The sequence below is a fragment of the Cupressus sempervirens genome, chromosome 7 (assembly GCF_028749045.1).
Source record: "Cupressus sempervirens isolate cs-2001-9-10 chromosome 7, ASM2874904v1, whole genome shotgun sequence".
NCBI lineage: Eukaryota > Viridiplantae > Streptophyta > Pinopsida > Cupressales > Cupressaceae > Cupressus > Cupressus sempervirens.
Window position 1 is genome coordinate 435569436 of NC_143124.1, and position 18168 is coordinate 435587603.

The window sequence follows — 18168 nt, forward strand, 5'->3', positions numbered from 1 at the left end:
GGTGTACTTGGTTACTTGTTGTTACATCCATATAGACAATCTACACTAAAGAAGAATGGTGCAAGGAAGTTGGAGCCATGATACGATGGACCCTTTAGAATCATTAGGCATGTGGGTGAGGTAGCTTATGAGTTGAAGTTACCAACTGATAGTAAGGTCCATAATGTTTTTAATGTGCCACACCTCAAGAAGGCGTCACGACATTGTGTGGTCCTTTTCACAATTCTACCACCCTTAGATGATGAGGGTAAGTTAATTTTTGTACCTGAGGCTATATTGGATGTTAGGGAGAAATAGGTGAGGAGACAAGTTATCAGGGAATATTTGATCAAATAGAAGGACTTGTTGGTTGAGGATGCTAGTAGGGAAGGTGAGGAAAGTTTGCAGCATCCAGAGTTGGCATTGCTTGAGGACAAGCAATTTTAGGGAGGGGGGATTGTAATGTCCCCATCTTTTTAGCACCTCAGTGGAGTTCTTAGCCTTTACGTTCTTAGAAGGCTAAGTGGAGAAATAAGGAGAAACTGATTAAATCAATTTCTTATAAAGTTGTTAAATAAATTAAAATTAAAAGGTGACTTTATATTTAATTAATTTAATTAAAACTGACTAAAGTTAAATAAATTAATTAAGAGAATCTTCTAGAAAGAGGAATTAAATATAATATTATTTCTTCTAGAAGGAGTTCCTTCTATTGGAGGAAAAGAATATAAGGGAGGGCACCCTCATGGTTGAGCATCGAATGTGTTGCTTTCTACTCTTCTAGATAACTTGTAAAGCCAAGGGTTTCCGCAGTTGCTACATTGATCATTGGGAACAAACACTTTCATTGATTTGCATAACTGAGGTGGTGAAATATCTTCTGAAAGGTTGCGGCTATTGGAGAAGACAAATCAATGTTTTCATTGTGCCAAATTTGTGGCCTAGGGCCAAATTTGTGGAGTAAGATTGAAGGAATAAGCTAGAGATTGCTACAGTACCAATTTGCTACAATACTGTTGCTATAGTAACATTTGTAAAATGTTGTTGCTACAGGAACTTGCTACAGTAAAAATCTAGATTTCCTTAAGCAATTTTCCAAGTTCCTATCTATTTCATCTGTATTGCATGGAAGATAGATTTGAATATTTTAGGGCATGTGTAACAATTTAAAAGTTATTTGTAATCTAATTTATATCAGATTTTTACATCAGAATTTGTTTCTCTAACATCTTATTGATGTAGATGCATATTTTCTAATTTATTGTCAATGCTCTATGTTTCAAAAAAAATACAAAAACATTTGTTGTTAGTCATTTGAAGTTTTGCAAGTGTATAAATTTAAAGTTTAGCATTTAGAAAGAAATTAGACTTTAGCTCTGCAATATATATCCCTTGTGTGCAAAGTGTTTGATGAAATTCTCAAGTTAGCAATCAGGAAATAAAAATCGGAATTGCACTGGATATTACAATGGTATCAGATTTTGCTTGCAAAGTGTTTGACAAAATGTCAAACAGTTGAATTAGAGAACAATTTGATGTTTGACAAAGTTCTAATCAGTTGGGGTTATTACAAGAAGATAGCAAGAAAAAAAGACAAACTGCAAAAATGGTGGCAAAGGTAATCAAGAATAATGATGAGGGTCACCAAAAAGTTCAGATTGCTATACCAAAAGTTAGCAAGGCAGTGGATGAGATTATAGCTCTGGAGTATGAGATAGTAGAGCATAACTTAGGAAGAATCATGGATGACATGGAGTGTGAGGAGATCTAGGAAGGCATGGTTTCAATTAGAGAAAGGTTGAGGAAGACGAATGAGAGGATTATAAAGTTGGAGGTCGAAAACAAGTATTGGAGAGATTGCTAGCCTATCCAACAGTTGCACCAAGCAACCCTTCCGCAAGACAGCAGGAGCAACATAGAAGAGATATCGACTCAACTACAAGAAATCAAGGATTGTATCAGTGATATAATTCAAGATGGGCGAAATTTCTTGCCTTCCTTTGTCTCGACATTCAGGTCAGTGGTGGCTATTAGAGACAAATTCAGAACATTTGAAGAGGAATGGAAAGATTTCCTTCCAATCAAGGACTTGGCCATTCCCAAGCTACGAGCAGTTATTGGGTTACTGCAGAGATATTTGGAGAGAGCCAAGTTGGTAGGTGAAGGAGGAATGAATATAGTGGAGTCTTGGTATGTTGCCTTGACCATCAAATTAAGGATACTTGAAGAGATACAGAATGAGATTGCCCAGCATAGCCGAGGCATTGACACTTCTATTTCAACCATGATGAGCGATGTCAAGGTTGCACTTGATTTTGAAGATATCAAAGAGGGGAACGTCAATGAGACTTTGGGTCGAGATTGGATGAGTTGGGGAAGGTTGCCATTGGGAAGAAACATTTGGGCACCCTTGCCTCCCTCATTGCCTTTATCGAATATGTGAGAAATCATGAGAAGACACTGCAAGCGGTGAGCAACATGATGAATTCAAATGAGCTCAAGATAAAGCACACGCCTTGCCCTCCCATGAAGGAAGTCAACAACAGGCTAGTCAAGTTCATTGCCTTGGCTAAAAAGATGAAAGAAAATGGTAGAATTATATTACAGGATCATTTGATGTAAGCCCAAGTGGTAAATTCTCCTTCTTGGATAGGATAGGTGTCTGATTCTAATTGGCTACCATTTTTGTGCCTTCTCATTGATTGCCACTTTTCTTTTTTTTCATTGGTCCATTGATGAGGTGGCATCTTCTCATTGACCTATGGGGTGGCTACCCTAATTAGAGTTTCTAGAATTCGATCTGGATTGTTGATATTGCCTCTTAATCCCTACCATCGGTTGTAATTTTGGCCCCTATATAAAGCCATTCGCTCTCATTTGTAAAGGGTTGAAGAAAATTGTTGCTTAAATAATACCAAAATTGCATCTCTTATCATTGTTGTGTTTTGCATGGTGACTAAGAACTCTTAGTGATATTGCATGGTTTCTACTTCCAAGGGTTGAAGAAAATTGTTGCTTAAGATAATACCAAAATTGCTTCTCTTATCATTGTTGTGACTTGCATGGTGATTACAAACATGGTTTCTACTTCCAATAGTTAAAGTTAAATTCCATTAAAGTTGTTAAAGTTGATTTTATTTCAAGAAAGTTGTTAAACAAAAGTAAGAATAGATGGATAGTTGCATGGTAATATTAGTGGATGTTTGATAGGGATCCACAAACTGGGAGACTAGCATCCTAGCATAGGAAGCCTTGTGTGATAATCTAGTCTTTTTTCCCTTGAATCATTGCATCTATGGAGGTAGAGTCGCTGGTAAGCTTTCATCAGATGTGATCCCAGTCCATTTGCTAATCTTTTGATTCATAGGAGTAAAGCAACAAGTAGGTTAGTGGTTGGAGTGAGTTCAAGAAGAGAGCTACAAAATCAGAGCATTGGTGGACATACCCTCCATCATCACCATCAACATTATTTGGCGCTAGTATACATTGCAAAGCTAGATTTCATCATCATCACAACAAAAGTTCAACATCCTTGAAGAACAACGTAAGCCCACCTATGTGATTAACCAACAAGTCACATTAATATAACTGAGTTAGTATCCACAATTGTAAGGAACCTTGGAGTTTTTCTCATGTTCTTCATGAGTATTTACTTTTTAAGAGAGGGTTGAGTGTTTGGTAATTTATATCAAGTATTCAATTCCTATATGTTATGTAGTGGTACGAAACTAACATCAACAACACCCAAAACCCTAAGAGGGAAGACCAACACCACTTGTAGAAGAACCACTGATAGACATCAACATCTTGAGAGGCAAGGCCAGCAAAACATGTTTCTCAATAGTCACATCACAATATCCAATAAAAGCCCTATCACAGGCAACACTATCTTGATATGCAGCCCATGCATCGAAATTAAAAGTCGAAGAAATAGTCTAAGTACCAACCTAGGTACAAAAACAACCTTCGCACCTCGCACCTCTATCTACAGTAACCAAATCAGCCTAGAAAGAGGGAATGAGACAATCCTCTACGACCACTTGACTACCATCCAAGTATAAGGATATAGGTGCCTTCAAAATGCTCAAACTGTATCACTTCCTAAAGATAACGAAGATTGTTGTATAAGAAATCTGTAAATATAATTATTTCTACAAAATGTTGATCTAACTAGTACATGTATATGTGCTCAAATCGAACTATTTATAAATAGGGGTTGTTAAGAGTAAATGAAGTGTTGGTTTGATTAATTTTTATTTTCAACTCATTGCCACTCGTATAGCAATTAATTGTTGCCAACCACCTACTTCAAGTTGTGATTGCAAATTGTTTTAGACAATTATTAATTTTCTTCAAACTGCCAACCAATGGGAAAAAGGATAACACTAAGAATCGGTGGATTCTCTCTCTCCCTTCCCGGCCCGCTCTACCATACGTGAGTGCAATGCAAAGCAAGGTTTTTCAATAAGATTGCAAATGTAACGTATGGTGTAATCTACTCAATTGTAAAATTGAGAGATATAGTGAGGGATTTTATGGTCTGTTTGTATTATAAAATTTAACCGTGATTGATTTTGTGAAACTATGGATATAGTCATAAATTTTGAAGGCGGGTCCATTCTATTGGACCTCTGTCAATCATAAAGCTGAGAAATGCTTTTTTAACATTGCAAGGTAAAATGGGCCTGTAAAAGCAAAGAGTTGGGTGATATCTACAAAAAAGTTGACTGCTTAGTTTGAAAATATTGGTGCTTCAATTGGAGTAGATGCTCTCAATCAAGGGATATGGTGTCCTTGCCGTCAAAGCATTGTACACATTTTTTTTTTTGTGAGGCTAGAATAGGGCATTAGATCCTAATAACATTTCTAACTATAATTTTTTCCCCATCCTAGGTTTTCCATGTAGATTATGTGTCAGAAATTTGTCATTTGCTCTCTTTTCATTTAAAGTTTTATGTGTATCATTATCAAATTGTGTATCATTATCAAAGCTTTTAATTGGTTATAATTCTGAAATTAAATCATCTACTAATTCATAGAAAGATTAACTAGACGAGAAATATCATGGGCATTCAAATTCCACCCTTAAGTACAAAATATTTAAGATCCTCTGATGTCAAATTTGTCAGGTAAATAACAATTTCAATGAAATATCGTAATGCTCTGCCCGTTTGCCCATGGTGGATAGGCCTCCATAATCATTGTCCATCACTGCGGCTGTACTACTATTTTTCATTTTAATCTTGACCTCGTAATGAGAATTTTAGGCAAAGATGCCAATATGCACTCAGCCTGGTTGAATACATACATTTAAAACATTAAATTTTTTTCTCGTATCTATAGTTTACTAACTAAATAGTTCTACTCTTTGTAATTCATATATAATTTGTTCATAATAAAACAACAATATTGACAAATATGGAAAAATTGGCATGCACATTTTTCCTCAAGCAAAAGCCTACGAGTTTTTCCTCTTGGTATGTCTCCGCCTTTTCCTTTGTCATTTTGGGACTGGACTTTCTTGTCCGCCATACATTTCATGTGTTCCTTCCTACAGGCAACCAAGACTTGCAGGGAAAGCTTCCATGCCACACGATAATCAGAACCTAGACAAAAACAAGTAGAGTACAAGTCTTTGTTGCTTGTACGTAATTAATTTCACTGTAAATTGACCATAGTAAATGCAATAGCAGGAAAAACAATCACTCATGGTCATCAAATTTTCCTGAAGAGTCTAATAAAATACAGATTGTTGTCAAGAACAACTTTGGAGTCTCTGAGCAGAAATTTACTATAATGTGACAACATTTAGAAAGGGCGTCCAAACATGCATTTTGGAAACCTAAAATCTGGTGAGAATGAACCAACATAAGAAAAGTATCAAGGGTACAAATTTACAGAGATGATGAAAAACAGAATAAATGCAACTGGTAGAATGGCAATAATTCTCATCGCTCAATTTTTGTGCATCCCAACCAACTTTATGCAATTGTCAGCTGCAAAATTAGCATCCATATCTTGATGCAACATGACATTAGATATATTCCACAAAGGTGACAACACAAGGCTCACTTTTGGGGGGAAATAAATTTCTCTGAACTACATAAGAAAATCATTTTTTCAATTTTGGTACAAAATGATACTACTTACGTAATACAGCAGAAAAACATTATTATAAACTGGATTGCCCATTCTCTCATAGAACCTCACACTGCAATAATAATTTAAAATGTATAGCAGACCCAGACCAATGTTAACTTTATTTCTTCGGTTATAGATTAAGTTTTGATCACCTTCCTAGCTTCAGAAAAGATACAATTTAAATTTTAGAACTAGCGTAAAACATTTACCATAGAATTGCTCACTAATGTAAGAAAACCAAAACTATCTGGCCCTTACTGATAACCTCCAACCATGCCAATCCCCAGGAACTTGAAAAAACGACCTGCAGATGCGTAATAATTCCACAACTTGGACATCATCGCGTCTATTTACAATTATGCATGATTCCCTTGTGTTTGATTTGCCACAAAATCAGCAACAAATTTTGAAAATACAAAAGCTGCAAACCTTGTATTCTGGATACTGATAACCAATATTACACATCACTAATTTTCTATGTATTGCTCTTCTCTGTCTTCTCACTTGCATGGCCATCTGATGTGATTTGAAATCCTTCAATCTTCCGTACTATGTCATCACCCACTTTCACTTTGCTGTTTGGTCCATTCACGCCATGGCTTTCACTCTCATCATGGTTTGTGTTCAAAGTCTGCCATATTCTAATTGTTCCATCTTCAGAACCAGAGGCATATGATTCACCTCCAGGAGAGAAACGCACACAATGAACAGGACCATGGTGTCCTTTGTTACACACTGCATGATGGGTTAAATTACAAGATGCTTTCAAGTATTCATTCAGATACAATAGATTAAAACAATAATGTTTTTACACAAGGAAGAAACATGATTTTGTTAAACAGTAAAATTACCAATTTCCTCTCCAGTGTGAAAATCGAAGAGGCGAACCCACATATCTTCTCCACCAGCCACAAACTTGTTGCCCATCATAGGTTCTAATGAAGCAGACTCCACCATAGATGGCATCGAGTAGCTTTTCACCAGCCCAAAACTAGCAACATAAACACACAATTTCCTAATCACACCCTCTGTCATCAAATTGAGTTCATTTGAGCATTGAAAACGTGAAATGGTAAATTGCACTGGACATTAAACACATTTTATATCATCAACAGTTTTAAATAAATACAGGCAATGTTCCACTCACTAATCTACTTACTGGTTGGCATCCCAAAACTTTACACTATTTCCATCTGCAGTCGTAATATATCTTCCATCTCGGCTCACTTCTGCACTTGTGACTGGCGATTTAGTCTCCAAGACACGGACAACCTTTTCTGTCCTCAGATCCCATAGCCTGTAAGAGATGGGAACAAATAACAATAATTCCTAGATTGGAAATAAAGGTCTACCCAACCAAGAAACTGTACATTCATATGGCAGAGATCATACTGAAACCATTACGGTAATAAAGTGCATGAAATTGTCTTTATACCATAAACCAATATATAATAACAGGTGATGAAAATGAAAAAGTAAGCTCTCAAGTTTGACTGCAATCACGAAGTATAGTAAACCACATTAAATTTTCAAATCAATTGTGATTTTTTTATTTAAATGATAAATTGAAAAATGTTGCTAAAAACATCCTTTCTTGTAAAAACCACAAAATTATCACACATACATTTTCAAATATAAATTCATATTTTTTTCTGATCAGTTTCTTGATTTTGCTTAAGAACTTTCTCATTAAATGTTCTTTTAGCCATTGCTAATCTTTCCACTATCACACTATAGTTTAATACTCAACCAAAATTGAAAAGCATTACAACAAAATGAAACCCAGAAGGTTCAACTGCAAGCATCCAACTAAAATATTAAATTTTAAGCTGCTAGATTTATTACACTGATGAGTATCCAAGGGACTTTTCAAAATACCCCTTAATACTTCATTTGCAAGAATGGTCAAAAAGCTTACTGAAAGTTGGAATTGACCAGAAGCAACATTCATTGTGACAATAATCAGCCATAGGTGACATTCGTTTGGCAAATAATAGATGGTCATAACAAAACTATAAGAGAATTGAACTCTAGAATCCATGACATTCAATGTCATTCTTGATTATATTAGATAGGACACTAAGAACCTTTCATAAGTCAACTATCTGATAGACCATAAAGAAAACAGACTTTACCTAACACACAAATTCAAATTATCAAACAGGATGAAAAACTAAAGGTGAACAATTTCATACCTCACTCCTCCGGAATCAGAAGATGAACTCAATATTGTCTGATCACTATGGAGCCATGCTACCGTCCTGATTGAACCAGGAGAATTATCAACTTCCTTGGGAGGTGCCTCAGGCCGGTTCAAATCAAAAATCCTTAGTATTTTCTCAAATCCTCCGGTGAGAAGAAGTGTAGTGCTCTATCACAAAACGGAAGAAAAATATATCAAATTGCAAACAAAAGTGTGTATATGTATAACTAACTCCCAATAACAACTAGTTCTGTGAATGAAAAATTAACACGTAATAACCATCTTGAAGATGAATCATCAGTCATATTTCAAATTAAAAGACAGAAATGAATTAATATATGGTGTAATTAGATAATCAACAGCTTCTAAGATGTATAAAATACAGAGGCAATGAATCATGCTGAAAAATATAAACAATAAAGCAAAAGAGAAACTAAGACTCAAAACTGAAGAAGATACAAACATTTGAGAACCCACCCAAATATTCTGAAAATTTTCAGACATCTAGAATTAAGATATATGATCACCATGGGTAGAAAAGATACCAGTACTGAGCTTGAAGCCAAGATCTGACTTTTACAAACAACTGCACTCGCTGATGAGCATAAGGCTGCTATCATCCATACTGAACAAACCAAAATGACCTATAGCCCCGAATCCATAATTAGGGGTCATCAACCTTCACACCATTCAACACATCACCATCAAACAGTTGTATTGTGATGGCTTTGCCTAAAGATGTAACAAAAAGCAGCTCAATTGGCTTAGTGAGTGGTCTTCATTAGCTCCAACACTTTTACAGAGGCATTGGAGGTACTGTAGACAAGAAAATTTAAGTCCAAACTATAATCCAAGAAACAGCGCAAAAAATACCAGCAATAAAGCAGGAATGATTAGGACTTGACCTAATTACAACATATATGTGCCAACTCTACCCAAATCTCCTAGAAATTTTAAAAATAAACCTAAACTTGAGATGAAGATTCATCCCACATATAAATGCTAGTACTAAGCATGACAGCGAAGTCTGCCTTTCATAAATGATCTTACTCAAAAAAAACAGGTCAAAATCAGTGACAGATAGCACCAGGCTGTTGAAACTAAGAGCAACGTTAATATCATCCATGTCAAACAGACAAGGCACAAGCATAGTCATTAGGTAAGGATGCCTGAATTCATCAAGGTCAAAAATTTCAGAGATTCATATTTTTTGTAGAATCCAATAAAAGTTTGATAGGAAGGTAAGGACACTTGAATTCATTAAGGTCAAAAGATTCAGAAATTCACAATTTTGGTAGAATCCAATAAACCTTAATGGGAATAGAAAAATCTTAGACTATATCAGATGAACCTGGCCAGCCCAAAATATTTGGATCCAACAAAATTTGGTAACTATGGCCAGAAGAGCCTGCAGCCTTTGAATCCTCAATTCAAGTGTAGTTGCTAGTCACAACTTTCAAAACATCAGAAGACAATAAGAAAGAGCAGCCCAATCAGCAGTGTCGTTTCCATCATCTGTCACCTTTTATCATTAAGAGCCTGGCATTTGAAAGGGGGCTTATAGAATCCACTATGGATCCAACGCTTTTAACACAAGGATAGTGTTATTTGAGAGTACAGAGTTTGAAATTGCTGTGAATCCTTTTCTACATTTTTTGATATACCAGGTTGCCAAACAGAAAAAAAAATTATGACAATTTCGTTTTTGTTGTTAAACAAACAGGCAAAACACACAATTCATTTATCAACATTAGCATTTTGGACAGTACATTTTGAATCTCATGAATGCCACTATTATCAGTTGCAAATATCAGGCTAACATCAATATTATTTGGAGCATTGAACATTGTGAGAAATATAGTTGTTATTACTTTTCCCACTTTTTTCTTATCAGCCTCAGATCTAGAAGAAAATCCAACATGATATGATTATTACAAGCAAAACAAAAAAATTATTATGCCTACAAATAAGCTTATTTTTTCCCTACTTCTCCTAAAGACTTCCATAAAGAGATGCATGCTTCCATCAAATTTGCATACCTGATGTAAGGCCCATCCATTCATGATTTCTGTCTTGTCCTGATTTCACATGTGTATATGTTTAGCGTGTTTCCAGGACTTACGAGGCAGATTGATTAGTTTTGATGTTCTATGCATCGGGTTCTGACATTGGATGTCTATGACTATGTATGTCATAACACATCGTTCACTTCAATTGTTAGTTCATATTAGAACATTTTAGATTCTTTTAATATTTTAATATATTTTGCTATTTTAACAAGCTTTTAGAATCTTCTATAAATGGTCATTTAGGAGTTTTATTTATTATTTTAGTTTAGTCTTCTAGTTTTGGAATTAGCTTCATTTTGAAGCTCTTGTAAACTGCTATATGTACTTGGTGAATCCACTAATTCAGCAATGCAATTTCAAGTTTCATGGTATCAGAGTGGGAGCTGGACTCTGTCTGACTCTCTCACAAGAAGGCTCTGGATTTTGTGAGGGCTTTTTTTCTTCAGCATTAAGGACACACTTGAAAGTTCTCGTCTGCTATTTTCAAGCATTTCTAGTAGTGGTTTTCAAAGGGAAGATTATGTTTGCAGCAGTTGTTTAGGGTTTTCTAAGAGTCAGTTCTGCTTTTTAAAAGGGTTTTTTTTGTTGGGTTTCTATAAATTTATCCCACAAATTATTCTGGGTTTTATAATTTTTTTGCCTTAAAAAATTACTGTAATGTTTTATAATTTTTTCCTAAAAAATCATCTATTTTGATGTCTAAGGCATAAAAAATAAAGCAAAGTTTTATAAATTTTTCCTCAAAAATTACCTATTTAGATGTCTAGGTTTTCCATGATTTTATCCCCAGAAATCATGGATTCTCTTTTAGAGGGGTTTCTAATATTTTCCACAAAAACATTGTCAGGTGTCCCTGTTTTAGGGTTTTAACAGTTTTTACCCGAAAAACAATGCTTTTATAAAAAACTTCAATTTCAGGATTTGGCAATTTTTCCCACAAAAATTGCAGGCACTTGCACCTGCTTTGAATCACATCTAGAGTTGCTAGGACAACAGTTTGCACAAGGGTTTGACAGTTTTCTCCTTAAAATCGTTGTTTCAATTTGAGAAAGTTCTACTTGGTATCTCTGGCTACAAGGAGTTACGGTTTTGTTTCACACCATCAAGTTGGCATGATTTTGGTTATCTTGGTGTTTTCCAAAGAGTTTTGCAGAATCATAGCGGGTCTCAACAGCAGACTCATTTTACTAGTGTAACACTGGTACTAGGGGATGTCGGGACAGGTTTCTAGGATGGAGGAAAAAAGGGTTTCAATTTGGGGACAATGGGGGGGTGAGGGGGGTGGGGAGGGAGGGGTTTGGGGATGTTGTAATATACCATATATATAGTATTTGAAATGCTAGTTATGAAATGATGTATAATAGTATAAGAACTTAAATTATAATACCAAATATTTGAACATGGCAGAATTGCAACACGAATATCAAAAATATCATAAAGATGATTACAATGAGTAGCATAAAATCAAAACAAGCACAAAATCATGTACATACATTCATTAATATGCACATGTAGTGTGTAGCAGTGACCTTTACAGTAGTCACTAAACCCTACAGCTGCAACTTTTTCTTGAACAAACCCTGATGGCAAGATGGTGGTGCAAAGGCGGTGGTGGACATGGGAGTCCCCAACCCATGTGCATGGTGTTTGTTGTTTTTTTATTTATTTTAGTTAATCCATTTGTGGCCTAAAAGAGCAGCCTTCTATGCATTTGTGACCATAAGACTTGCAAATTGTCTTCTACAGGGTGATTGATGAATGCCCATTAAGGAAGGTTATTAGAATATTTAAGATTCTTTTAATATTTTAGTATTCATGCTATTTTTTGCTAGATCTTAGAATCTTCAATTAATGGTCATTTAGGAGCTTTATTCTATGTTCGTTTTCTATTTTTAGACTACTTAAACCATTTTGAAGCTCTTGTAATTTCAATTTTCAGTTCGTAATTATATCCATGCATCAATATATATGGTATAGAACAACACTTGGCTAATGTAACATCATTTGTAAGTTCTCTGCGTTTTATTAGATATAACTTGTGAATCAGTTAGATTAATTTTGATTATTGTCTTGTGTTATACCACAGCTTAGAATAAATAGACTAGCGATGATATGTATTGTCATGCTTTGAGATGTTATCCATGAGATTCATGTATTGGAACATGTTATCCAGTAGCTTAAGGAAAATATTAGGATAATAAATAAGGAAGGTCCAAAACTCTCCAAGGAGAACATCTTAGTTTGATGTGATACGATGGAACTTCACATCAGAGGAATGGGGTCACAGTATTGGATACAGGTGGAGCCCAAGCATAAAATACCTAATGGGACTCTTTAAGTGCAGATGAACTAAAGGTGGAGACAGGAAGCATACAAGCCTTGAATGCAATTTTTAATACTCTATGTGATGTAGACTTTGTTGGTATCCATGGACTTATTAGTTTTTTACATGATGTTTGGGTAATGGAACATGTTGATGGATTGGTTAGTTTGCTTTTCCTATGGCTTCAGTATTTGTAAGATCACCTTTACTAAATGTGATTTAATAATAAGTAACAAAATTAAAAAGAAAATATGATAAATATGATAAATAAGTATGAAACTTAAATATAATAAATTTAAAATTTAATTAAGTATAATGAAAGGTCAAGAGGGGTGCAATATAAGTTGCCAATTTGGGTTTGGGGATGGGTTCGGATTCAAGTGCAGGTTCATGGGTTCAAGCAAAAACAAATTCTATTTGGGTTTGTGGGGGGGTTCGTGTGTGTGTGTGTGTGTGTGAGCTGTACCATAATAAAAATTATAGTTTTGTGTTTTTAACATTCTTTTCGGCCTCATGGGTTGTGGGTCCATGAGGGTCCGCACAAGGGTCCTTGAGGGTCCTCCTGGGTCCCTAAGGGTCCATGGCGGGTCCGGACAGAAGCACAAATCCGGACCCAAGAAGGACCCAGACCCAGACCTGGCTGGCAGGTTCCAAATCCTGCAACTCAGATTGCAATGAAGGGTTGTGACTGCCTCAAACATGAGATATAAAAGGGAGAGGAGTTCATTTGAAAGGATATGGAAGAAGGAAGAAAGAATGGAGAAAAATATTTAACGAAGCATTAATAGATGAAGCAAGGAATGGGAATAAGAGAAGGAAGTGACTCTTTAAAAGGGGCAGCAATAGTTATGTGTTGTGATCCTTTCAAAGGGTGTTAAGGGTGACAGGTTGTGACCATTCTAAAGAGGTGCGACTCTCCCTCACATTGGAGGCTATAACGGGAAGAAATTCCATTTGAGGACATCCAAGGGAGATCAATTTGGGGAATAAAATATTACTTCCAAATGAAACAATCAAAAGTGGTGACTTAATCCTTATGAAAGGTGGTGACCCTTCCACCAATAAAATATAAAGGAGGATTCATTTCAAGCATTGAAGAAATACATTGTGCTGTGAATCAAGGGCATAAATAAAAAGTACTCGATCAGCAATTGGTACACATTAAAGTGTAGATCAGAGTATGAGATATGAGAAGATCATCTGGCAACCAGATACATACAGAAGTACATCAAATCAGTAAAATCGTTAAAGCATTGAATATCATTGAAGGAACTAAATACATTCAGCAGATTATATAAATAAAGCAATTGAACATAGTCAACAGATCATTATATCTGAAAGCACCACCACCAGGAAGTACAGAAGTAAGTCAGCTCAAGAACTAAAGCGATTCACAACATTATTCAGCATCTATAAACAAGAATTTATATGCAGATCAGTAAACTGAGATTATATCAGATCTGTCATTTCAGCATCCTTCTGTTTGCAAGTAATTGTGATATATTTACATGCATGTGTTTGCAAATAATAGAGAATGCTGAGATGAATCTTCATGATATGATATGAAATTCAAATATCCTTTACTGTTTTCAACCAACCTCATAGGTAGGGTTTGAGGTGTAACAGGAGGTACAGAAGGGTCATGCAAGGAGGCCAAAAAGACACTTTCATCATGTAAGGAGCCCAAGAGGGCACTTACATAGGACCAAAAAACCCCATTACAGCCTCAACAAGAATTCCAACTTAGTTTATGTTATGATTGCAAACATTAAAATCCAGGATCACAATATTTTAAATAAATATTTAACTGGTATATGTACCTCTGACCCAAATTTGTTGCAGATGTGATTCTGGGGCAAATTAGGATGGTGTCATCACATTACTGGTTTTAATGTGTGCCTTGAGTGTGCAGGATTTATACAGGTGCATGGGCAACACAAATTATGTGGAGGAGAACAACCCAAAGGGCACTTACGTAGGACCAAGAAACCCTATAATTGCCTCAACCCAAATTACAACATAGTTTACATTATGATTGCAGGATTCAAATCCAGCACACAATATTTTATTAAATATCTAACTGGTGTATGTAACCCTGACCCAAATTCGTTGCAGATGTGATTATAGGACAAATTAGGAAGCGGACAGCACATTATTGGATTTGATGTGCGCCTAGAGTATGCCGGATTTATACATGTGTATGGGCAACAGAAAGTATGTGGAGGAGAATGGCATAGAAATCACTTCATTAATTCATTTTACTTAATGGACAGTTTTGGATTTTTGAGTTCTTCTATTGGAAACTGCATTTCTTCTTGAGTTCTTCTATTGGAAACTGCATTTCTTCTTAAACGAAAGATGGTCTTCCTTTTTATCTTTTTTTGTTTTAAATTTAAATTGGATTTTTTAGTTGGTATCTTGGGTTGTGGCTGGTTTATCTAATTTCTATTGAGTTGAGGTTTCCTCTTTATGTGAAGGGAACATGTTATGTTATGTTTCATCATCCTATTATGATGAATGAAAAAGTGACAAAAAAGCTTGATGGTTCAATTAATGGAATTTGAGGATTTGGAGACCTTGGACACTTTTTTTCCGTCATCAGTTTTCTATTTAGTTACCAGATTCACTCCGTGGAGCATCATTTTATATAAATTCTGCTCTTTAAAAAATGTAAATTGTTTGTCTATGCTTGTTAACGTTGCACTAGCACTTTTTGTACTCTTCATTTGTTGACAAAGTCATATATTCCACTAAAATTTAGATGTCTACAAATGGTTATTTTTGCACACATTCTTTACACAACCACGTACAAAGTTATCTCATTGTTGCACTATCCCTTGCTCTAATCTTTATCTGTTGGAAAATGTTGACTGAGCACTCCTTATACATATGCAAAGAATACCTCAACAAACAATTAGACATATTTCTACAAATGGTTAATTTTACAAATTTTAAATACAGCTATATACAAAGTTATCACAATGGTGCACCTATATGGTTGCACGAACCAATCAAATAATGCCAAATGTCCCAAACAGAGCCCACACAAAAACCAAGCATCCAATGCAAACAAGTTTTTGGTGTGGCCAATACCCCACATTGGGTGTACTTGTCACTTTGCATGTGATCCAATCGATCTTAACTTTGATAATGTTGCTCCACCCATGCTATACATGGTGAATTATTGGAGACCATCCAATCTTGCCAAAGCAACTGCATCAAGTATTTTCCATGTTCTCCCCCTTTGCTTCCCTTTTTTAACCAAATGAGCTTGTCCCCTATTACAACACTTTCATAAAAGAAAAAATTACCTACTAAACCAATTAACTCTAGCTACACAACTTCCACAAATAGTGAAAACCTAAAAAAATAGTGTTTTTAACAAACAAATTATGGATTACATTATATTTTACAAGGAATCCACAAATGTGATGAGCTCTTCAAAATTGCAGCCCACGGTAGGGACTGTCATAAATCCTCCATATATGCAACCAAATTCTTGCTCCAAATGACCAAAATGAGTCCTTTTCTCCAAATGAATACTACCCAATCCAAACTATTTGTAAATATTCCACAAAGAACACCAAAATGCAAAGCTACATGGATACAGATATAGATACAATATTGAATAAGGATAAAACAATGTTTTAGATCCCCAAAATGTATATGCTTGGATATGAAATTCATCAAAAAACACATACACATATTTAACACAACTTTATATGTTATTAGAAGACATTCTCATTACTTTAAAAATGATATAGAGATATAATTGCTCTATACGTAAGTATAGGCTCATTTAACAATTTACAATATTCCAGAAAATGGAGTTGCATTAGATGAGATAAGATAATTTATTAATGTCCAACAAGAGACCGCCAAAAGGGTCTAACTTCTAAGGAATTGAGAACTTACAACCTAAGAAGCAGCCAATAGGAACGGCGAACGGTGTCCGAGTAAGAGCGAGCAAAAAAACAAAAGAAATACTGCCAAGGCAAGGACTTGGGATCCTTCCTCAGCTAAAAGAAATCCAGCACCAAAGGGTACAGTCCAGGGCAACCAAAAGCCCTAGATTGTTGCTAAAAACCGTTGGAGGAGTGTTGCTGCCAAGTAAGACTGCTGCAAGGTCTCACAGATCTAGAATGACAAGTGATGGTGGTACTGGATGGCCACTTCACACCCCCACCAGAGACAAGGGCAAGAAAAAAGGCAATGATGAGCTGATCAAAGGTCAAGCACTAGACGAATATGAGTTGCAAAGTGTGGTTGTGGAGCAGCATGGTCTCTCAGAGGTAGAACACAAGGAAGAAAGCTGAGAGGAAACCACAATCTCTAAATAGGCAATATAATCTCCCTCTAATCTCATAGTAGATGGGGCAACAAAAAATGAAGTGGGTCGCTGTCTCAACCTCAACCAAGGTGCACAACTGATAGATCTGGTCCTCTCTATCATTATGGTGATTGGTCAAGATCAGAAACCAATAAGGGAAAACTCTGAAGGAGCCTAGAGAGATACACAAGGCGCAACATGAACACCAAGACAAGTAGCCTAGGCGCATAATAATCCCATCCCGAATATCCAAAAAGTGCTCAGCATAAAAGGCCATTCTTGAACATAACCCCCCAAGAGGGTTACTCCAGGTTGTGATGACGTATTGTTTGTGAATATCAAGTCTAACATTCTCATTCAACTCCTGCCACAAGGGGAGGGCATGAGCGAGAGCATCCAATGAGAACTAGAAGGGAGGAAGGCAATCAATATCAATCCAAAAAATTGGTAGCTGAAATTGAAAAGCTTTTCATTTGTCTTCCTCATTTGACACAGGTTTTGTTTATACCAAAAAAATATATGGATGAAATTTTCTTAAATTAAATTGAAAATGATTTATGACAAAACAAATTAAAAATCACACCATATCTGATAGAGTTGGAAAATCAAGGATTTTGGGGCACATGTGGCTAGAGAATTTGATTTGTATCCATGCTGTATTATATCCATATCTGACGCTGATACGGGATACGTGCAGCCAAGGCAAAAGAGTATCTATCTACTCTAAAGAAATGCCTTTCAAACCACAAACAAATACACTCAAACGCTTCTCTTCAAAGCTACACTAACCTAATGCTGCACCACCACCACCACATTGATGTGTGAATATAGTAAACAATTGCAATGAACTAAAACTAGTGGTATTTAAAATCCAAAGCATCTAAGTTGTTAATCCATATACTAGATTTTGATCCAAGTTCAAATTCTCGTTGACTAGTTCAATTTGCAATTTTGGCAAAAGAACAAGTTAAGATCATTTTGGTTTTGACAATAAATGTATAAAATCATAAATGCATACGCATTTAGTTTAAAATTAAGAATATTAGATATACAATACATATTTCAAAATATATTTAAATTATGGTTATATTTATAGGTAAATATATAAAATTATATAAAAAAT

At 35.5% G+C, this 18168-nt stretch overlaps 1 protein-coding gene across 1 annotated transcript in view; it reads right to left on the minus strand.

Moving 5' to 3' along the window:
- Positions 1-6148: 6148 nt before the first annotated feature.
- LOC149547431 (uncharacterized) overlaps positions 6149-18168 on the minus strand; it is an 84571-nt gene continuing 72551 nt past the window's right edge. Inside the window, exons 4-7 of the mRNA XM_089791637.1 lie at positions 8316-8491; positions 7280-7417; positions 6972-7111; positions 6149-6855 (exon numbers count right to left, since the gene is read on the minus strand). Coding sequence (XP_089647763.1) covers positions 6596-6855; positions 6972-7111; positions 7280-7417; positions 8316-8491 — 714 coding nt within the window. The 3' untranslated portion in view covers positions 6149-6595. The remainder of the gene's footprint in view (positions 6856-6971; positions 7112-7279; positions 7418-8315; positions 8492-18168) is intronic.